The sequence below is a fragment of the Hemiscyllium ocellatum genome, chromosome 4, assembly GCF_020745735.1.
Source record: "Hemiscyllium ocellatum isolate sHemOce1 chromosome 4, sHemOce1.pat.X.cur, whole genome shotgun sequence".
NCBI lineage: Eukaryota > Metazoa > Chordata > Chondrichthyes > Orectolobiformes > Hemiscylliidae > Hemiscyllium > Hemiscyllium ocellatum.
In genome coordinates this window covers 31928343-31951707 of record NC_083404.1, presented here as the reverse complement: position 1 = coordinate 31951707, position 23365 = coordinate 31928343, and the positions used below count along the sequence as shown (strand labels likewise).

At 38.5% G+C, this 23365-nt stretch overlaps 2 protein-coding genes across 10 annotated transcripts in view; both read left to right on the top strand.

Annotated features, from left to right (window-relative positions):
- Nucleotides 1-5520, top strand: part of clasp2 (cytoplasmic linker associated protein 2) — a 332562-nt gene extending 327042 nt beyond the window's left edge. For 3 of the 8 annotated variants that reach the window (XM_060822868.1, XM_060822865.1, XM_060822863.1), the window contains 2 exons: nucleotides 3240-3356; nucleotides 5174-5519. In XM_060822868.1, coding sequence (XP_060678851.1) covers nucleotides 3240-3356; nucleotides 5174-5260 — 204 coding nt within the window. In that variant the 3' untranslated portion in view covers nucleotides 5261-5519. Of the gene's footprint in view, nucleotides 1-3239; nucleotides 3357-5173 lie in introns of all 8 variants that reach the window. The other 5 variants (XM_060822875.1, XM_060822867.1, XM_060822866.1 and 2 more) reach the window with 2 other exon arrangements.
- Nucleotides 5521-5569: 49 nt separating this feature from the next.
- Nucleotides 5570-23365, top strand: part of LOC132812022 (upstream-binding protein 1-like) — a 141626-nt gene continuing 123830 nt past the window's right edge. The window contains exon 1 of one of the 2 annotated variants that reach the window (XM_060822879.1): nucleotides 5570-6043. In XM_060822879.1, coding sequence (XP_060678862.1) covers nucleotides 5973-6043 — 71 coding nt within the window. In that variant the 5' untranslated portion in view covers nucleotides 5570-5972. The remainder of the gene's footprint in view (nucleotides 6044-23365) is intronic. The other variant, XM_060822881.1, reaches the window with a different exon arrangement.

Below are 23365 nucleotides of genomic sequence, written 5' to 3'. Positions count from 1 at the left end.
CAGAAATGAGCTCAGTTTCTAATCAGTGTTAACCCCCAAGATGTTGACAATGGGAGATTCACTGATGATGATGCCATTAAACACCAAAGAGCATTAGAATCATTCATGAGATCATCATTGCTTGTATAATGTGAATTACTTGCCACTTATCAGCCCATGTCGAACAAAGTGCCATCATGAGCAAGCATCACCACTTCTAATGTTACGATGGAGGTTAAGTCATAGACTGAACCATCTTCGGCTGCTTCATCAAGGATACACTCTGTGGAATATATAGGGGCTTTTCTGGGGCAGAGGTAGTGTGTATAATTCTAAGCCAGGAAATCCAGTTTCAAGTCTCCATCTGCTTCAGAGAGATATGTAACAACATCTCTGAACAGGTTAATTAGAAAATGTCTACCCTGAGGAACACTTAGAATGATGTCCTGAGACCAAGGTGATTGACCTCTGACAACCGTAACCACCCTCCTTTGACTTAGGTGTGACACCAGTCAGCAGAGGATTTGTCATTGACCCCAGATTGGAATTGCCTTGCTTTTCATGGAACTACAGAGAATATTAAAACCAATAACTAATTACAAGTCCTTTCTCTTAAAGACTATTTTCTACCTCCCACTCTACAATACTAGTCCCTGATTCTTTTTAAAAATCCCGATTTAAGATTTACAAAGCAAAAATCACATTTTGCAACGGTCAGCTTTAACGATTCTCCTTTGTAGATTTTCCTCTGTACATTCTCTCCAGGTCGGCCTCTGTCCTGCACAGACAGGTACCTTTTAAGAGGGCTCTTCAGCTAGCAGTCTACATTTGTTGGTCTTTGGCAGTTCTCCCCATCTGTTCAAAATGTCTGGTTTTATATCTCAAAACATCAGATCATTTCATTGATTTTAATATGACCAAAATACTAAATTCAAGTTGATTGGGTTTCGGTGTCTTGGGACATAATTTAAACTGGCCAAATTCGAATTTGTTTTTTGTTTCATGGCAACCCAGATGCTGCTATTTTTTTCGACTAAATGTTACATTGTTGCCTTGTTCGGGACTCTGTGCTTTGTCAGTCCTTGCTAGCTTTTCAACTCTCTTAAACGTACAGTACACCTCTACACCTTCATAACACTCTTAACTGCACTATTATGGACACATGAAGCAGTGACAGAGAGAATGGTGGGGAATAGGTTGCATATATTTTTCCCCACTTGTTGGTTCCAACTACCACAGCTATGCCTTTTAGGACTCAACCAGCTCGATCAGTATTGGTGCTTCTGGGCCATTTTGTGATGTCCATTCAGTGCTTCCTCTAAATGGTGTTCAACATGGTGGTGATACATGTAGAGCCTCCTTCTGATTGCCCATATTAGGACCATATTTCAAAATGTGAAATTATACATTTTGGAAAGCTCAAGAGGCTGTGAAAACAAAATCATACAATTTCAAAGCAGCTTCAGGATCAGATGTTAGCAGCTCAGGACAAGTTAAGTTTTTGAAAGAAAGAGCCCTGAGCTTTATAAATCGAGGCACAGAGTACAAAGTAAAGGAAATTATGTTGAAATAAAGCCCCCTCTGGGGTACTGTGGCCCCAGTGTGACCAATACTGCACACAGGAAATTTACTGAGTAGCATCCTGAATGAGAAATTGCAATTCTAAAAAATAAGATCAGAGAAGCTGGGGTTGTTGTGCTGAGAACAGAAAAAGTCTAGAGGAGATCTTATAAAACCTTTCATGATTTTCATTACTTCTTTTAAAAGAGTATTTGAGGAGAAACTTTTTACAATTTCAAAAGTGCCTGTTACCAGAAAACACCGAAACAAGCTAATTGACAGCAGAACCAGAAGAAAACCATTTCCTAGTCTGTGATTTCTAATAATCTGGAAAAAGTGATTGGAACTTTCAAAAGGGAATTGAAAAGGAGAGAACAGTGTAATGGACTAATTGGATAGCTGTTTCAAATGGCCAGGACTGTCATAGGCTGAATAGCCTATTTTTGTGTTGTCTGTTTAAACAAAATGTCTCCAGCAGTTTGACCAAGCTTTCTGAGCTTAAACATGCTCTACTTTCTGTGCTGTTACAAAATAGGAAGACCAATGCCTACTACAATTAATTGATAATTTACAAAAGGCTATAGAAGATTTCCTGCATTTTTCCGACATCCTGAAAAATGAAAAGTATTGGACCATACGTGCTTTCAAACAATGCCCAAAGCAACACTTCTGAAAGCATCTACACTGTTAGTTTTGCCAATAGTGTTAATAAATACTGTCTACTCAGATACTAATGACAGTTGAATCCATTTCTGCATCAGATTGGCATGAATGTACAAATTGCACTTATTGAAATTATTTTTGCTGTCAAAGATGACAAGAATTAGAACCAAGCCTCTGTATTCTGGCTAATCTACAAATCTGAACACCTTGAACTGGCGTATATGCAGCTAGGTTCTGCTGTTCTCTTAACTGAGATTCCCACATGCTTTTCAAATGAACTTCCCTGCATAGGTTCATGTCTCATGTGGCCTACAGTCTTTCCAAGAAAGAGTTGAGGAAGCTTTCAATTTTGACAGGAAGTGAAATCTGTGTGCTAAATTGTCCGCAGTGTTAGGTGAAGGGTAAATGTAGGAGTATGGGTCTGGATGGTATACGGTTCAGTGGGTCGGTGTGGACTGTTGGGCCAAAGGGCCTGCTTCCACACTGTAAGTAATCTAACCTAATCTCCTGAAATGGTTAAATTGTCCAGTCATGTTGCATTAACTTGTTTTTTATTCCCTTGAGTTTAGAAGGTTGGGACTTAATCCTAATCAAGGAATTCAAAATGATACAGGACTTTGGGAGAAGATACAAGAAGTAGAGGTTATGAAGAGAGAAATTAAGATATTCTTTTACTGAATGCATAGTAGAGATCTGACATTCTGTCCCTTAAAAGTCTGTAGATTAGAAGCCTTCCTAAACTTGAGTTACGAGTTCTGAGGCAGCAATGGCCAACCTTTCTCTCCAAGGTCTTCTCTATCCCCACTATTTACTGAAGGCTCATGACAATTTTCAATCCTCAGATTGGGGTCACAGTAGACAAATGTTTAGAAAACAGTACTGTAGATGTTAGGCCAACTGAAATTTCAAGACTTGAAAGATGTTTTATTTCTTGGGTGAAGGTATCAAGCAATATGTCACAAATCATTCTAAAAGGTACTTTATGACAGTAGGGCCGAAGAATCATTTTGTTTCGTTCACCTATAATTTGTTTTCAGGGTTATGACAACACAGAGAGCAGTGTTCGGAAAGCCAGTGTATTTTGCCTTGTAGCCATCTATTCAGTTATTGGTGAAGATCTTAAACCCCACCTTGGTCAACTTACTGGTAGCAAGGTAAAATATTATTTTTATATATTTTATTGTAAAGCTTTAATTTGTTATTTTACTTAAATTGAAAATTTTCTGTACTCAGTGATATAGCTACATACAACATTAGCAATTCAAGCTAAGAAATCAACTGTTTATATAATTTTCTTTAAAATGTGTGGTAACCTTTCAGGCTAACAATTATGTTTCAATGGATGATATTGGCAAAAGAAAACTCAAGAAATTGAAAGCATGCATAAAGCAAATGTCACAATTTACATTTCTTAATGTTTCTTAGTTGTAAATTCAAATTTCTATATTTGTATGCAGTTTACCAAATGCATGGATTCCACCATCCCCATTTACAATGAAAACTGTACATACAGGTGTCATAATATATTTAGATTCCTATGTCCCATTTTAGGTACTGCAATCTGACACTTTTACATTGGTCGTTTCTATTACAAATGTGAATGAAGGAATTCATAATGTAATTATGTCAGTATTTCTTGGACCAATTACTTTTTGTATAGAGGTATAAGGTGATCTAAACAGTGGTTTTAGGAATTTCAAGAGGAATTTGGAACGTTCTATCTAAAGTTGTTGTAGAGATAGAAACCTCAAAGTTAAAAAGTACTTGGACATGTATTTGAAGTTCCATCATCTATAAGGCAAGAGATAAAACTCTAGCAACGGAATGGCTTCTCTTTGGTTGATGCACACATGATGAACCAAAAGGCCTCCTGCCATGCCTGTAAGTTTCCAAAGCGGTCTAAATTACATGGTGAATGGATAAATACCATTGGCGGTAAGCCGAAAAGCATTGTACTGTATTCCTTCAGGAAACCTAGTCAGACAGTGCCATGATTCTAATGTTGAATGAACACTTTATTAAATTGAATTCAACAAACTTGGTAATTTGTAGGTTAGTATCTGAAAAGAACATAAGTTTTTGGTCAGAGAAAGGAACCTTGCAGACCTATGCAGTCTGGCATATGTGTTACAGGCAAAGAAAGGGAATGTTTTTCTACTAACACTGAGGAAAAATAATAAAATGTGACATCCAACACGTACACACAAATATAGGTATGAATTTTAAAAAGGGAGAAGGTCTACAATACAAACACAGCAAATACTGGAGAAATTCAGGAGGTCTGGCAGCATCTGGAGAAAGAATTAATGTTTTGCATCTGATAGTTTGAGTCCAATTTGACTACTTCAAAATGCCTTTGAAGAAAATTTGTTTTGGTCTCAAGACGTTAACTCTGCTCAATACAGTTGATCAATCATTATGATCATTTTATACTTTAAATCCACTTAATAATCTCAGATGTTCTACATGGTAGTTCACAACCCACATTGGTTGTCAGTTATGGAGATTAGAATGCCATGTTTGTTAAAAAGTAAAATAATGTTAACAATATAATATGTACACTTAATTTTATATCACAAACAAGGTCATCACAAATATTTGAGTGTTATATGAAATGTTTAATTGTAACATTTGTGGCCTTTGTGAAATAAGTTGAATGCTTATCATCTTAACAGCCTCAATCTATGTGAATTCCATTTATTTTCTTAATTTGTGACATTTGGAATAGTTACATAACGTGAAATGTTTATAATCTTATACAAATACTTAAGCAATATTCATATCTCCATATTACTGTTTATTATATTAATAGAACCTATTCATCAGATTTTATTTGTAGTTATGATTTATTACCCTCATGATTTTTCCACTGAGACCATGATTTTTGCTGTTAGACGGTGTGTAGTATTTGCAGTCCTGTTTAAATCACATATATCGAAAAAGTAACATTGTAAATTTGTTTGTGTTTCAGATGAAATTGTTAAACTTGTACATTAAACGTGCACAAACTGGCTCCAGCACAAGTGGCTCAGCGTCAGATCTCACTGGTCAAAGCTAGAAATAGCAGCTTTTTAAAATGGGTCTAATGGGGACAGAACAACCAGTTTTTCAAGACTCTTCTTTGGAACTTGATACATCACAGCTGTATACAACAAATGACTTTCCTCAGCCTGCATGTGACTGTTGCACCAGAATTTATTCCAGATCAGAGGAAACAGTATTAGTCAATTCAGATAAAACTCAAATCAATTCTTCTCATTCAGACTCCTGTGTTTCTTCTAATTAATGTTTACCAGTGTTACAGTTATATAAATAAAATGCTAATTATGATTAAAAAGGAATGCTTTAAGCTTCAGAAAAGTGTTTTTGCTACTATCCAGCAGCATTACAGTTTCCTTTTACTTCATAATTTACTTCTGGTTAGATATCAAAAATGATTGGTAAAGGATATGCCTCCAGTAAGTCAGACCAGAACCAGATTGAAGCAGTAGCAAACTGCCTTGTTTTGGGTGCATGCTGTCATAACAAAACTTTAGGGATTGTAACTTAATGTTTGTGGAAGAGCTGGGGCTAGAATTGTCTGGTTTTGCCAGTGTCACTTGTCTATTCACTGATTCATTCTGTTGTTCGCTCAGTAAAAGTAATGCAAGCTAAACAGAAGAAAGCTAGAAGAGCTGAGCATTCCTGAGCAGCAGCGCGTCATCTGTCCTATTTCTCAGTAGTAGATTTGTGGATAGGTACAAGTTGTGTGAGATTTGTACCTTTACAAAATGGACACGTGTCATCATCCCTTCTTCAAGCAGGGTGCATCGGAGTGGAGTGCTCTACACAAGCACACTCAGTATGTAACTTGTTTATATTTAGTATGTATTTCTAAGTTTCTAGTTTAATGAACAGGTAAAAAAAAAAGCCTATGTGGCAAGTTTTGCCTCAGCAGTAACTTTAAGTAGACAACAATTGTGATGATGCTACTGACCTCCTTGTCTGTGATGGCTTTGTTTAAATATTCCAGGAAACTTAACATCAATTTCTAATATGTGTGTGCAGTAAGTGAAGGTCATAAAATATTGACAGTGCCCATTTGGGAAAACAATGAAGGTGGATCACTGTGGAGATGTCAGCACCTTACATTAGTGTTCTCTCTACCTCTTATTGCGGATTGATATTCTTTCATCCTATTAATGTAACTTTCACTTGAAAGAAAAAGTCTACTACTTTTACCTGGTTGAATAATGACTAACATTCAATGACATGTCCTAAGTCAATACTGGAAATAGTTTTGTTGCCAGTTGTTCTGTGATGGTGATGCTCGTGGAGCTGGATTTGTAAAGTCCAAAACTAAAAGTGAATGCATCTGGTAAAATGAATCTCACTGGGAAAGCAAAACATGATCAGACTGTTGTTTTGCTGCTGTTAGGGAGTTGCCCTTTTTTTTGTTTAATGAAAAATTTGTAGAAATGTATTTAAAGATTTTAAGCAAATCGGTTACTGGCTTTTTTAGCACCTACATCAAGGATATAGTGTTACGTGAATAGTAATTTGGTTTACACTGTATTATTTGATGTATTTATAGTTATGTGCTTACAAATGTGCATACACTGGCAATAAACTGTATATAACATTATTATCTTGCTTTTGAGTCACAAAAGTTGATTATTGCAAAAGATTACAATAAGGGTTTGACAGATGAACCCTATGAAGCATGTATGAAGGATAATACCACTAAATATGTAATTGTTCTGATGAAATTATGGGGAAAAAACTGGTAATTTGTGGCATATGAATGTCCTATCAATAGTCAATACTTCTGTGGGATGGGCTTTTAATGACTTCATTTGTTTATTTTGGTCCAAGTCTGAATCATTTATGTAATAAATTAAATGTACAGAACTTGAATATTGCTGAAAATAGAGATGTTGTCAAAACTGTTTTGTCTTGTATTCATCAGGGCAAAACACAAGAATGCCAAATTTTAAATGGTCACAACAGTTTATGCGACTGGATTAAAAAATAGCACTAAATTGTTGGCAAGTCGATTTGGATTACTTGCTAAATAGCAACATTCCAGCCAATGGGGAACGATAAGCACCCCATACCTTCGAATAATTTTTCAAAATGCAAAGCTTATTTATATTTGATTTTCAGAAAATCAGCCCCAGCATATGAATGGTCACTCTTGGCAAGCATAAATGAGCCACCTATAACTAATTATAACTTAATTATAACTAATTAAGTGGGCGGCGCGGTGGCACAGTGGTTAGCACTGCTGCCTCACAGCGCCTGAGACCCGGGTTCAATTCCCGACTCAGGCGACTGACTGTGACTGTGTGGAGTTTGCACATTCTCCCCGTGTCTGCGTGGGTTTCCTCCGGGTGCTCCGGTTTCCTCCCACAGTCCAAAGATGTGTGGGTCAGGTGAATTGGCCATGCTAAATTGCCCGTAGTGTTAGGTAAGGGGTAAATGTAGGGGCATGGGTGGGTTGCGCTTCGGCGGGTCGGTGTGGACTTGTTGGGCCGAAGGGCCTGTTTCCACACTAAGTAATCAAATCTAATCTAATCTAATCTAAATTGATTGATTATTAGTGTAACTGTTAGAACATGCAGGATTGTCAGCAGTGCAGCCTAATTGTGGAATTGCATCCAACAGTAGGCATTTGTTTTGTGTTTTGTTACTTTGGCCTAGTTGTATACAGTTGCATATTAAAACCAAATGAATGTGTTGTTTGATTTCAGCCAGCCTAACTGGCATTACACTGACACTGAAATTCATGCACAGTATGGTTCAAGTTTGTGTAAACAGTATCTTTTTGAACTGCCAACAGCATCCTGGAAATTATCACTTGCATCACCACTGCATAGCAGGAGTATGAAAACGTCTTGCTTTACCTGTTCAACCTACCATTCAATTAATTGAATCAAACATCATTCCTTAAGATATCCATGTTGAGTACAGACTGTACTCAACCAGTTCATGTTTGCAAAACCTGAAATAAAATGTCTACAATTAGATCTGATTCCATGATTGAGCAACACTTATTGAATAATCCTGAGTTCCCTAAGGTGCCACGAACAGTAAATTAAAATAATTAGTCAAGCTTGTAAGTGCCTCATTGCACTTGATCGAAGTGACATCTGTTCATAAAAAGAGATGGATTCTCTGCAAGGACTGTGTTCAAGTCTTTTTTTTCAATGACATAGAAGCATGGCAGCCTCTAGTTCCCCGTTTCCTCCTTAATAGCAACACTTTGAACAATCAGAATCAACTGGCCAACCATATAACACCCGTGTTCAATTATTCAACTGACCTACAGCTAAGTGCCATGATTTTACTGCAGGACAGAGTGAAGATGCGATCCTGAGGTTAACTTCACCTAGTTTGGGAATTGGCCCTCATGCTAACAGTGTTATTCTAAACTACACACCAGCCTGCTGCTGCTCCTCCCTTTTAATATCGAATTCCAGCAGATTCCCAATGACAGTTGTTAGGCTGGCTGGTCTATTATTTACAAATTTGTCTCCTTCCTTGAAAGGTGGAGAACTTAAAGTTGCAATTCAGATTAGATATTTCCGGCACAAATCATGGATGCCATGAAGCATAGTTAAAGAAAAGTAGACTAAAGCGATGAAGAAAGAAACTTGTGTAATCCAAGAGTGGAGAGTCAGAAAATCACAAATGCTGTTATTTAAGCATTAGCCAGTTTAAAGAAGTGAACAATGCTGGTTTAATGTAACTTTTTTTCAGAGACAACGATGAAGAGCAGGAAATCCTTAAAAAAAACTACAAAAGGTGGAAAACTCCCATTAAAGCTACAAAGAGAAAGAGAACTCTCCAGAACAGCAGCAACATACAGGAGAATCATCCCTACTTTAAAAATAAAAATCTCTAAAGAACATAAAATACTAATTACATCAGGAAGTCATAACATCAGAAATAGTATTGCCAGGAAGGTTTAATTTCAGAGGAAATTCAATGTAGCACAAATTTGACATCATGGAAAAAACCATTCTTGAGGTATAAAACAGCTGTTAAACTGGATACACAGAAGCCGAATAATGAAATGTATTTCTTTACAGAATTCACGATATCTGGTAAATGATGATATCAATTATTAGTATCAGTTCTGAAGGAGATAACTGGACTCAATGCATTAACTATTTTCTCTCTCAAATGCTGCCAGAGCTGTTGAGTTTATGTTTTTGTTTCAGAGCACAAGCATCTGCAGTTCTTTATTTCAGCAGCAAGACATACTGAAAACTTTTGACAATTATTTCATCAGCAGAACTAATAAAGTTATTGAAAATATGATTAAATAGGAGAATATATTAGCCAGGAGACACCATTGATGACTTCTTTAATGATTTATACAGACTAGTGGAGAGATATGACCATGGTGGCAAAGCCAGAATTCAAAAGAGAACTAACTTTATTAGTTCTGCTGCCCTTTCCCCATAACCTTTGATTCCCTATTGATCAAGAATCTACCTCAGCCTCAAATATATATAAGCACACTGCCCCTACGGTGTTTTGTGGCAAGGAGTTCCAAAGACCCTCAACACTTCTGAGGGAAGAAATTCCTCTTCATCTCCCAATTTTTAGATTGGCACCCTGTGATTCTAAGACTGTGTCCTTGAGTACTAGACTCTCGTATGAGAGGAAATATCCCTCTACACCAGAAGTCATGTGGGTGAATCTTCTCTGAACTGCCTCCATGAAGTAATATCTTTTTAGATTCCGAAGACTGCTCCTTCATGGCCTTATGTAGTAGAGAATTCCAAATGTTCAGAACCCTAAAATAATTTCTCACCTCAGATCGAAGTGGTAATCCTTTTTTTAAATTATTCCTTCTGGTTTGAGACTCCCCAAACATCTTACCTGCATATCCCTTTAAATATTTTGTCAGTTTCAATGAGATCACCTCTCTTCATAGGATTTTCCAGCCATCCCATGAAAAGTCTCGTGAATCTTTGTTGAACTCCATCTCTGATATTAATATCTTGAGATAAGGAAACCAAAACTGCACAGAGCATACTAATTGCAGTCTAACCAACTTCCAAAAGATTGAAGCAAGACTTCACTACAGTACTCAAATCCACTTGCAAAAAAGCTATATGCTATTAGCCTTCCAATTAGTTTGCTGCACTTGCATATTATCCTGTAATGACTTATCAACAATGACACTTAGATTCCTTTGTATATCTACACTTTTCAATCTCTTACCATTTAAAAATACTTTGCACTTCTTTCACCTACCAAAGTGAATTACCTGTCAGTTTTTTCATATTATATTCCAACTGCCTTTCTCTTACCCATTCACCTCTGATGTTCATCAGTCTGGTCCCAGCTCTACACGTGACCTCACCTGAAGATCCCATCAGTAGGGTAAGATTCTCCATGGAAATTTCTGAACTCCCATGCCCCAACTTGAGAGTTACTATCGTTTAGAAGGAAGCCAATCAGCCCATCAGTTTGATCCCTATTTGGTCTCACTCACATTCGGTTGTTTTGGTTATGCAGTCCCAACGCTCAATTGGCTTTATTGAGTACTGCTTTATATTAGCAGAGTCATTATTAAAAATTACTAAAACTGCAAAAAGGGTGAAGTTAGTCTTGAGCAATAGAGCAAAATGCTTGATAGTGAATTGAAAGCCTATTGATATTTCCTTTTATCAATAAAAAGGAAATTGAATAGGTAATAATAATGAGCTGTGATAATATGTGCCCATTTTCTGCCAACAATTAAAATCAATTTCGCCACATTAGATCTCCTTCCATTTCAAAAGTTGGGTATTTCAACTTTGCTGTTGGCCATGTTTGTTGCTTAGTTTCCCATCCAATGTACTTTGCACATGACTGCATTAAATTCCATGTCATTTTTCAATTCTTATACTAATTTTGTCTAACTATTTTTAAATGTGAGTTGTTTTCCTCTATTCTATTCTCCTTTCAAGTTTGGTATAATCAACAAATATAACCACTTTGCAAAGATTTCTCTCTCTCTCTGCCTACCTGATTTATTTAAAGACACAGGCCCTTAATATTTTTTTCCAAACCAGTAGTTCTATGGAATGACATTTAGAGGCCTGTGTGGGATTTGAGGGTTACTGACAAACTGTTTACAGTGAAAACAAAAGAACCGTGGATGCTGTAAATCAGAAACAAAAACATATTGCTGGAAAAGCTCAGCAGATCTGACAGCATTTTTGAAGAGAAATTGGAGTTAACGTTTCAGGTCCAGTCACCCTTCCGCGAAACTCTTCTGAGGAAGGTCACCAGACCCAAAAGCTTACAATGAACATTGTTTTACATTGAATGTAAGTACAAATCTTTTCTGCAACTGAAAATGTCATATTGCAACTGTGCAAGACATTGGTTAGGCCACTTTTGGAAAATTGTGTGCAATTCTGGTCTTCCTATAAGAAGGATATTGTGAAATCTGAAAAGGTTCAGAAAAGAATTACAAGGATGTCACCAGGGTTGGAGGACTTTAGCTACAGGGAGAGGTTGAATAGGCTGGGGCTGTTTTCCCTGGAGCATTGAAGGCTGAGGGGTGACCTTATAAAGTTTATAAAATCATGAAGGGTATAGATAGGGTAAATAGACAAGGTCTTTTCCCTGGGGTAAGGGAGTCCAGAACTAGAGGGCATAGATTTAGGATGAGAGGGGAAAGATTTAAAAGGAATCTAAGAAGCAATATTTTCATGCAGAGGGTGGTGTGTGTATGGGATGAGCTGCTGGAGGAAGTGGTGAGGCTGGTATAATTTATAATATTTAAAAGGCAGCTGGATGGATACGTGAATAGGAAGGGTTTAGAGGATTATTGGCCAAGTGCTCGCAAATAGGCCCAGATTAGGTTAGGATATCTGGTCAGCATGGAAGAGTTGGACCAAAGGGTCTTTTTTGGTGCTGTACATCTCTATGACTCCATGATTGTCTTAATACTGAGTTTTTAATGCTCCCCACTCCCACCTGACTTAACTCCTCTTATGAAAACTCATTGCTGTTTATCCTTCAGTTTGATTTAAATTTCCTTCCACTGGCAATGCTACCAATGGCAACGTACTACAGATCATAGCAATTAATTGAGGATTAAAAAAACTTCTCATTTCTCCCTTAATGTCAATGTTTCCTCTGGTTACAGACTTTCCTATCAGTAGAAAAAAAATTCTCTGTCTACACCAAAATTCTCATGTTTCAGCAATGTCTGGAATCACTTGAAATGTAATAAAAAAATCCACTGACACCTGGTTCCCATGCCTTTCGGAGGATTAACCAAAAGCTATTGAAGAATTGTATTGGTTAAAATTGACAGCTGGAAAATAATTAATATTGTCTTTTTCTGAGGGTTTACTTAAAGTCAAAATGTGAAGATTTAGTATAACTGACTTTTGATTTATTTATTCATTAATGTGATGTAATATTGCTGAATTGCTCAGTATTTATTGTCCATCCCTAATTGTCTTTACAATAAATGGATACTTTGTCAAATGCTTCTCAGAAACTGCACAGTAAGGAGGTCTTTATATATTCCATTTGGGCTGTTACTTCCACAAATATGTTGAGGAGGTCAAACATAGAAAATAAGACCAAGATTTGACCATTCAGCATATCGTGCCTGATCCACCATTCAATATGATAATGGTTGGTCTTCTCTAAAGAACATAGAACAGTACAGCACAAGAAGGGGTTCTTAGGCCCACAATGTTGTCCCGAACATGACGCCAAATGAAACTAATCCCTTCTGCCAGCCTTTGATCTATATCCCTAATTTCTTGCGTAATCATGTGATTATCTAAAAGTCCATTATCATATCTGCTTCTACCACCACCCCGATGGTGCATTCCAGATTCCTATCATATTCTGTACAAAAATCTTGCCCTTCACATGTCTTTTGAATTTGCCCCCTCTCACTTTAAATGCATGCCCCTTTGTACTACACGTTTCACCTCTGGAAAAAGGATTCTGACTGCCAACCCTATCTATGCATTTCATAATTTTATAAAGTTCTATCAAGTCTTTCCTTAGCTTCCACTGCTCAAGAGAAAACAACGAGTTTTTCCAGCCTCTCTTTATAGGTCATATCCTCTAATCTGGGCAGCATCCTGGTAAACCTCGTCTGCACCCCTTCCAAAGCCTTCACATCTTTCCTGTAATGTGGCGACTAGAATTGAACACAATACTTTTTAAGTATAGTCTAACCAAAATCTTACAAAGCTGCAACATGACAGCCTGACTCTTGTACTCAATTCCCTGATCAATAAAGGTAAGCACACCATACCATCCTTTACCGTAGATAAAGAAAAAGACAATATTAATTATTTTCCAGCTGTCAATTTTAACCAATACAATTCTTCAATAGCTTTTGGTTAATCCTCCGAAAGGCATGGGAACCAGGTGTCAGTGGATTTTTTTATTACATTTCAAATGATTCCAGACATTGCTGAAACATGAGAATTTTGGTGTAGACAGAGAATTTTTTTTCTACTGATAGGAAAGTCTGTAACCAGAGGAAACATTGACATTAAGGGAGAAATGAGAAGTTTTTTTAATCCTCAATTAATTGCTATGATCTGTAGTACGTTGCCATTGGTAGCATTGCCAGTGGAAGGAAATTTAAATCAAAATTTCAAAAGGGATTTGGATTAATACAAAATACTGTAGCTGATAGAGATATGGAATGAAAACACTCAGCATATTTGAGAGCATCTGTGAAGAGAGAAACAGACTTAACATTTGGTGATTCTTAACTGGGCCGGATTAACATTTATTGCCTGTCTCCAGTTGCGCTGAAAAGGTGGCGGTGTGCTGCTTTGTTGAATTGCTGCAGTCCAGGTGCTATACGTAGACCCACAATGCTGGTTTGGAGGGAATTCCAGGATTGATCCAGAGACACTTTATTTCCAAATCAGGATGGTGAATGGCTTGGAGGGGATATTGTTGGTGGTGGTGTCTCCATAAATTTGCTGTCCTTTTCCTATATGGAATTGGTCATGGGTATGAAAGGCATTGTCTTAGGATTTTTGGCAAATTTCTACCATGCATCCTGTAAATAGTACACACTGCTGCTATGAGCATGGTGTGGAGTGACTGAATGTTTGGGTATAATGGTGCCAACCAAGCAAGCTGTTTTATCTTGTATAGTTTCAAGCTTCTTGAGTGTTATTGAAATTGCCATCACCCAGGCAAATGGGGAGTATTCCATCACTTTTGTTTTGTAGGTGGTACACAGGCTTTGGGGGAATGAAGAGAAGAGTTACTTGCTGCAATATTCCTCAACTTTGACCTGCTTTTACTGTCACTAATTATTTGACCAGTCCAATTCAGCTTCTGGTCAATGGTAACACCTGGGATATTGGTAGTGGCTATGTAGTGATGTAAAAGAGGCGATGAGTAAATTGTCTCTTAGAGTCATAGTCATGCAGTCATAGAGATGTACAGCAGGGAAGCAGACCCTTCAGTCCAACTCGTCTATGCCGACCAGATATCCTAAATTAATAGAACATAGAACAGTACAGCATAGTATTGTTTCCTTGATACAGAACAACCCTCAATGTTGTGCCGATCTTTTATCCTACTCTAAGATCAGACTTAAAAATCACACAAAACCAGTTTATAGTCCAACAGGTTTATTTGAAATTACAAGCTTTCAGAGCACTGCTCCTTTGTCAGGTAGCTAATGGAGTAGGATCATAAGACACAGGTGTGTACTTCCAAATAAACCTGTTGGACTATGACCTGGTGTCATATGATTTCTAACTTTGTCCACCCCAGTCTAACACCAGCAATTACACATCATAAGATCAGACTAACTTATATACCCTTCCTAGTATTATCTTCCATGTGCCTATCCAAGAGTTGCTTAAATATCCCTAATGCATCTGACTATGCTACCACTGTTGGCAGTGTACCCACCACTCTATGTAAAGAACCTACCTCTGACATCTCCCTTAAACCTTCCTCCAATCACCTTTAAAATTATGCCCCTGCATGATAGACATTTCCACTCTGGGAAAATGTCTCTGGCTATCCATTCTATTTATGCCTGTCATCATCTAGTACATCCCTATCAAGTCACCACTCATCCTTCTTCACTCCAATGAGAAAAGCCCCAGCTCACTCAACCTTTCTTCATAAGACATGACCCCCAGTTCAGCCAGCATCCCGGTAAATCTCCTCTGTGCCCTCTCTAAAGCTTCCACATCTTTGCTAAAACTGAACACAATATTCCAAAAGCGTTCTAACCAGGGCTGTTTGGAGCTGCAGCATAATCTCACGGCTCTTAATCTCAATCCCCCCTGCTAATGAAAGCCAACACACCATACACCTTTTTAACAATTCTATCAACTTTGAGGGCTATATGGACATGAACTGCAAGATCTCTCTGTTCCTCCACATTGCCAAGAATCCTGCCTTTAACCCTGTATGCTGCATTCAAATTCAACTTTCCAAAGTGAATCACTTCACTTTTCTAGGTTGAACTCCATCTGCCACTTATCAGCCCAGTTCTGCATCCTGTCAATGTCCCGTGCAACCTACAACAGCCCTCCACAGTATCCATAACTCCACAAATCTTTGTGTCATTGGCAGACTTCTTAACCCACTGTTCCACTTCCTCATCCAACTCATTTATAAAAATCACAAGGTGGAGAGGTTCCAGAATCGATCCCTGCAGAACACCATTGGTCACCGAGTTACAGGCTGAATATTTTTCAGCTACCACCACCCTCTGTCTTCTATGGGCCAGCCAATTCTGTATCCAGCCAACCAGATTTCCCTGTGTCCTATGCCTCCTTACTTTCTGAATAAGCCTACCATGGGCAACCTTATCAAATGCCTTGGTAAATCCATGTACAGCACATCCACTGCTCTACCTTCATCAATGTGTTTTGTCACATCCTTAAAGAATTCAATCAGGTTTGTGAGGCATGAGCTGCCCCTCACAAAGTCATGCAGACTATTTCTAATCAAACTATGGCTTTCCAAGTAATCAAAAATCCTGTCTCTCAGAATCCTCTCCAATACTTTGCCCACCACGAACATAAGACTGACTGGTCTGTAATTCCCAGGATTATCCGTATTACCTTTCTTGAACAATGGAGTAATATTTGCCACCCTCCAATCATCTGATGTGGCTCCAGTGGACAGTGAGGATGCAAAGACCATCGCCAAAGGCGCAGCAATCTCTTTTTTTTGCTTCCTATAGTAACCTTGGGTATATCCCCCAGGGAATTTATCTATCCTTACGTTTTTCAAAATTGTCAGCACATCTTCCTTCTTAACATTAACCTGTTCAAGCATATCAGCCTCTTTCACGCTGTCCTCAGAAACGTCAATGTCCCTCTCAGTAGTGAATACTGAAGCAAAGTATTCATTAAGGACTTCCTCTATCTCCTGTAACTCTAGGTGCGTGTTCCTTCCACTCTCCCTCACTCTGGTAATCCTCTTGTTCCTCACAAGCGTAGAATGCCTTAAGGCCTTCCTTAATCCCACCCACTAAAGCTTTCTCATGCCCCCTTGTGGCTCTTCTAAGTCCAATCTTCAGTTCCTTCCTGGCCATCTTGAAACCCTTTAAAGCCGTGTCTGATCCTTGTCTCCTCAACCTTAAGTAAGCTTCCTTCTTCCTCATGACTAGATATTCCACATCCTTTGTCACCCAAGGTTCTTTCAATTTACCACTCCTTCCTTGCCTCAGTGAGACAAACCTGTCCAACACTATCAACAAGTGCTTCCAAAACAACCTCCACATTTTTGTTGTGTATTTCCCTGACAACATCCGTTCACAATTCAGGTACCCCAGCTCCTGCCTAATAGCATTGCAATTCCCTCTCCCCCAATTAAATAGTTTCCCATACTGTCTGCTCCTAACCCTGTCCACAAATATAGTAAAGATCAGGGAGTTGTGATCACTATCACCGAAATGTTTTCCTGCCGAGAGATCTGACACCTGGCATTGTTTTTTGCCAAGCACCAAATTCAATGTGGCCTCACCTCTAGTTGGCCTATCTACATATTGAGTCAGGAACCTTTCCTGGACACCTGCCAAGAACTGCTCCATCCAAACTATTTGCACAAAGGAGGTTCAATCAATCAATATTAGGCAAGTTAAAGTCACCCATGACAACAACTCTGTTACTTATACACCATTCCAAAATCTCCCCCCCAATCTGTTCCTCCATGTCTCTGTTGCTGTTGGGGGCTCTGTAGAAAACTCCCAATAAAGTGACTGCTCCTTTCCTGTTTCTGACTTGCACTCTGTAGACAAATCCTCCTCACCCATTAGCCAACACCTGGCCCATATCCCTCTAAATACCTCATTTTCATGTACTCTTCAGGTGTCTTTTAAATGTTTTAATTGTACCAACCTCCACCACTTCCTTTGGTAGCTCATTCTATATATGCACCGCTTTCTGTGTGAAAAAGTTGCCCCTTAGATTCCTTTTGAATCTTTCCCCCATCACCCTAAACCTATGCCCTCTAGTTCTGGACTACCCCACCCAGGAAAAAGACCTTGTCTACTTATCCTATCCATGCCCCTCATGATTTTATAAATCTCTCTTATTGAATATGACCATTGCCTGGTATTTGTGACATGAATGTTACTGGCCAAGTTGGGATATTGTGCCGGTCTATTGTATTTGTACATGGATTGCTTCAGTATTAGAGGAGTCATGAATGGTGCTGAATATTGTGCAATTGTCAGAAAATGTCCCCACTTCCGCCCTTATCATGAAGGGAAGCTTCTTAATGAAGCAGCTGATGATGGTCAGGTCAAGGACACCACCCTGAGAACACCTGCAGAGATGTCCTAGAGCTGAGATGATCGATCTCCAATAACTACAACCATTATCTTAAGTGCCAGGTATAACTCCAATTAGCAGAGAGTTTCCTGCCAGTTCCCATTGCCTCCAGTTTTAACCATGAAACTACTGTTGATTGTAAGTAAAACCATCTGGTTCACTAATGTCTATCAGAGAAGAAAATCTGCCACCCTTATTTGATCTGGCCTACATGAGACTCCAGACCTACAGCAATATGGTTGATTTTCAACTGCCCTCAAGTGGCCTAGCAAGCCACTCAGTTGTATTAGCTGCTAGAAGTTTCAAGGAAGAAATGAAACTGAATGGAGCACCTGGCATAGACCTAGGCACCAGGAATGGGAACAACAAAAACAGCATTGTTGACCCAGCAAAGGGGTCTTCCATACTAATATCTGGGGGATAGTGCCAACATTGGAAGTACTGTCTCACAGACTAGTCAAACAACAGCCTGATGTAGTTATATTCATGGAGAATTACCTTGCAAAATCCCAGACATCACAAACACCATTCCTGGATATGTCTTGTCCGACAAGCTGCCCAAGCCTAACCGAGGTAATTTCACAGTCAGGAAGGAGTTGCTTTAGGAGTCCACAAATTTGATTCTGGATATAATGAAGATTCATGGCATTGGGTCAAACTTGGGCAAGGAAACCTCTTGCTGATTACCACTACCATCATTCCTTGACTCATGAAATCCAGATAAATGTAAGGTGATGTACTTGGGGCAGAACAGACAAATGCAGAAGAATACAGCAACAGAACCCTGGGAAACATGAAGCATCACATGGACTTGGTGTGCATGTACACTGGTTATGTAAAATATCAGGTGGATAGTAGTTAAGAAGGCAAATGGTATACTTGTCTTTATTAGCCAAGGCATACAGTTTTAAGAGCAGGGACTTTATGCTGAAATTGTACAAAATATTGGTTAAGCCACAGGTAGAGTATTGTGTGTTGTTTTGGAATCTACATTACAGGAAGGATCTGATTGTACTGAGTGGGTTGAGAGGAGATTTACCATGATGGTGCCTGGGCTAGAGAGTTTTAGTTAAGAAGAGAGATTGGACAGACTGGGGTTGTTTTCCTAAGGGCAGATTCCTAAGGGAGATTGAGAAGGGGCATGTTTGAAAGGTATAAAATTATGAAGGGTATAGATAGGGTAGACAGGAGACTTTTTTGATGGAGGGTCAATGACTGTGGGCTCAGATTTAAGGTAGGAAGGTGAAGGTTTAGAGATGTGAGGAAAAACATTTCCATTTAGAGGGTGGTAGAAATCTGGAACTCACTGCCTGTAAAAGTAGTAGTGTCTGAAACCCTCATAAGAAGCATTTAGATGGGTACTTGTGATGTCAAGGCATACAGGGCTATGGGCCATGTGTTGGAAAATGGGATTAGAGTAGTGGTTGTTTTTGATTGCAGTCAATATGCCTTTTTCTGTTGTGTAGATCCATACAGCTTTGCTCCTTCATAACTTGGATGAAGCACTGAGGGTGGCAAGGGCACAGAATGTACTCTGGTGAAAGATTTCAATGTCCATTACCAGGGGTAGCTTGGCAGTAGCATTGTTGATTGAGCTGGTTGAGTCCTAAAAGTCATTTCTGTGAGATGGGGCCTGTGGCAGGTGATGAGAGAACCAACAGTGAAAAATGTACTTGACCTCATCCTCACCAATTTGTCTGCTGTAGATACATCTGTCCAGTCCCCGGCACATCATTGGATAAAAAAAATCAATTTGAGGCAGACATCCTGCATATGATTTGCACACGCCATATTGGTAAGAGTCGCATTGCTGGTAGCTCAAGCAGATTCCTAACACAGGAGTTAGGTCTCATATATTAAATAGATAATCCAACATTTGTTTTGGGCCTCTGCAGAATGTGATTTTAAACATAGAGTGGATGCCAGGCCTAGTGCTTTCAGGATCTCTCCAGCATAGACACTGAAAATTATGTGGGTGGGAAGATTTGTCTTTAAAGTAAAATAAAGTGGGTTGGTGATCTGTGCTGATGTTTGTCTGAAAGACTTGGGTAGTGAGGCTGTTGAAGATTACCTTGTGTCAACACCTTTCAGCCTTTGAAAAATAACGACAGCATGAGCTGTGTTTATAGTGGTCAGATTGCAAGTTTTCAAAATCCCAGGAAAGTTTTGAAAATATCAGTTTAGAACAACTTAAGCTTCTAACTGCACATTTACATCTGAAGTAAGATATCATGAGGGTCTCAAGGATAGCTAATCAGAATCTCCACCTAGTTACAAAGGTCCATCTGATTCACCTTGTTATGAAGATGTGTTTTGAGGGGAGGAAAGGTTTCTAAGCTCTCCCACAAACCTCTGAAACATAGGCAGTCAGGATCTGGGAGAGGGAAAGCACCAAAGGTTTCCCTGGTTCACTGTGCAGGAATGCTCAAGGATGTTTGTACTCAGATAGAAAATATAAACTTTCATGAAGATTTGAATACTTTCCTGACTTGGACTGGCGGATGATTCATCAGGTAAAGAAAAAACCTCAGTGTGAAAGTAATGGAACAAGCCCTCAGGTGCTAGGAAATATTTTAGATTTGTTCCAGTAAAACCAAGTGACTATTTCAGGCAGAGTATAGTGCATACCAATGTACTGGGTCTCTTTTACTTATGTCAGATGTAAAAGGGGAAAGCTTTGTTCTACAATTTAAAGTATAAGTAGGTTATAACAATACTGTTTAGGTAATAATATTTTTAGTCTGTAACACAAAGTCTTTGCAAGAAGTCTTAGTTTGGAGCTTAACACTTTGTCATCTGAAAATTCAAAATTTATTTTATTTTAAGTTATCAGTCTTTTTTGGAGATCATAACATGATGGACTAAATGAGACCGTAAGATATAGAGGAAGGATTAGGCCATTTAGCCCATCAGGTCTATTCTGCCATTTAATCATGGATTATATATTTCTAAACCCCATTCTGCTGCCTTCTCCCATAAATCTTAATCTCCCTATCAATCAAAAACCTATATATCTCTGCCTTAAATACATTAAATGAGTTGGCCTCCACAGCACTCCGCAGCAATGAGTTCCACAGTTTAACCATATTCTGGTTAAAGAAATTCCTCTTCATCTCTTTTCTAAAAGGTTACCCATTCACTCTGAGCCTTTGTCCTTGGGTCCTAGTCTCTCTTACTCATGGAAACATCATCTTCAGGCCTCTCAGTATTTTGTAAGTTTCAATCAGATCACACCCCACCAATCCTTGTAAACTCCACATACAAATCCAGGGTCATGAACTGCTCCTCACGTGACAAGCCCTTCATCCCTGGGATCATTCTTGTAAAATTCCTTTGAACTCCGTCCAACATCACCACATCCTTCCTTAGATACAGGCCCCAAAATTGCTTACAATATTCCAAATGTGGTCTGTCTAGAGCCTTATACAGCCTCCTTTTATGCCGTAAATTCTATCTACATTTCAGCACGGCCAAAGTATTTTTTTTTGTTTTACAAGTAATTTTGAACGCCATTATTGTAGAGTCTGTCACCGCCTCCAAAAAAACACTCCTATTTGCCCAGCATTTCACAGCACACAAAACAAACCTGCTTCAAGGATTTATCTTTGGGCTAACAATCATCTGTATAATGAGTGAGCTAGTTATGGAAATGCCACAAGCAGCCTGCCCAAATAATAAGATCCAAGATCCAATTACAGAACATACCTGGGCTTCCAGCTTGAAGCCTTTGCATTCATTTCAGGCTGGAAAAAGGGACGTAAGGGATTTCCTCCACATCTTTCTTTTGTTTGTCTTTTACTGTTTGCAAATAACATGTTCATGCTTTCCAGAATATTAACTGTCTTGTTTTGCATCAATTACAGTTTCACATTTTTAATGTTGAAGTGTTGAGAAAGAATTTTGTGCTGTTAGTCACTGTCCTGGTTTCTCCCCCACCTGCTATGCTTTGGCTCCTCATTTCCACCTTTTCTTATATTCCTGCCAATGAATGCCTTCTCACTTCTGTTTTTTTGTAGGAGTTTGGATATTATTCCTTCTCTTCACCTGTATGTCACTTTAGTTTGATTGTTCATGAATTTGGATGATGCTTGTTTAGTTGGAGGTTATCGGTTTGCATTTGGTCCTTTTGGATGCATGGAACTGTCAGCTGCCTGCAAATTGTAAATCAGCCCTTTGTTTTTGAAGAAATATTTGCAGTTGAACCAATTCAAGCGTATAATATATAACATATACCCCACAAAAATACACCAATGCAGGTGTTTCTGTTGTTACATACACAGTGCAATCCAAAGCACTTAGCGTTAACTGCAAGCTTACCAAACATAAGCTGAATCAAAGCACACCATGGCAGACAATGATTTTCCACAGTTTAGCTTAATTTGTATAGCAAGAGTGTTGGCTTGCTATCATTGATTTTATATTAAATATCTTAAATTATTTATTAAAACTTGGTTTTAAAGGCCATAATTTCAAAATTCACAGCTGACTAAATGTTCAGAAGTTTCAAACAGAAGAGAACGGTAGCAGACCTGTAGAGAACTTAGACTGGTAAAATGTGCAGACAAATGGCAAGTGAAATTTAATGCTGTAAAGGGGTGGTAAAATAATACATAGATGCAATAAGAATGAAATGTTCATTGTTAAAGGCTCTGCTGGAAGAGCGGGACTCGGAGATTTGCACACCAAAAGGCTGTAAGGGTAGCAGGATGAGATCAGCAGCTACTGAAAAAAGCATAAAGCACCTTGGCTTCATAAATAAAATTGAGTAAAAAAAAAGTTGTGCTCAATCCTTACATAATGCTGATTCTACCGTATTTCAGCAATGTTGAAGCACTTCCACCATCACAGAAACTAGATTTCGTCAATTTGACTCATTTCACCTCATATTAAACAACTGAAGGCATTGGATCTAGCAAAGGTTATGGAGCCTGCCAAATTTACAGTTGTGGTGCTCAAGATATGCCTCAGAACTAACCATGCCTCTAACCAAATAGTTTTATGCAACTTCAACACTAGCATCTACCCTCTTCAGCTAACTATTCCATTCTCTGTTGAAAGGCACAATTAAATCTGCCTCCACCACATTTCCAAGCAGATCAGATCCTAACCACTCACTGCAAAAATGATTTTGCTTATATCGCCATAGTTTTGTAATTCACCTTAAATCAATGTACCTTTCTTTGATATTCCATCAACGGGAACAATTTCTTCCTATCTACTCTGTCCAGATCCTTCGTAACTTTGAACATCTACAACAAATGTCCTTTTGCCTTTTTCTGAGGGAGATCAATCAGCTACTTAATATGTCTACATCACTGAAGTTCCTAATTTCCGGAATCATTCTAATGAATCAATACTGCACGTTCTCC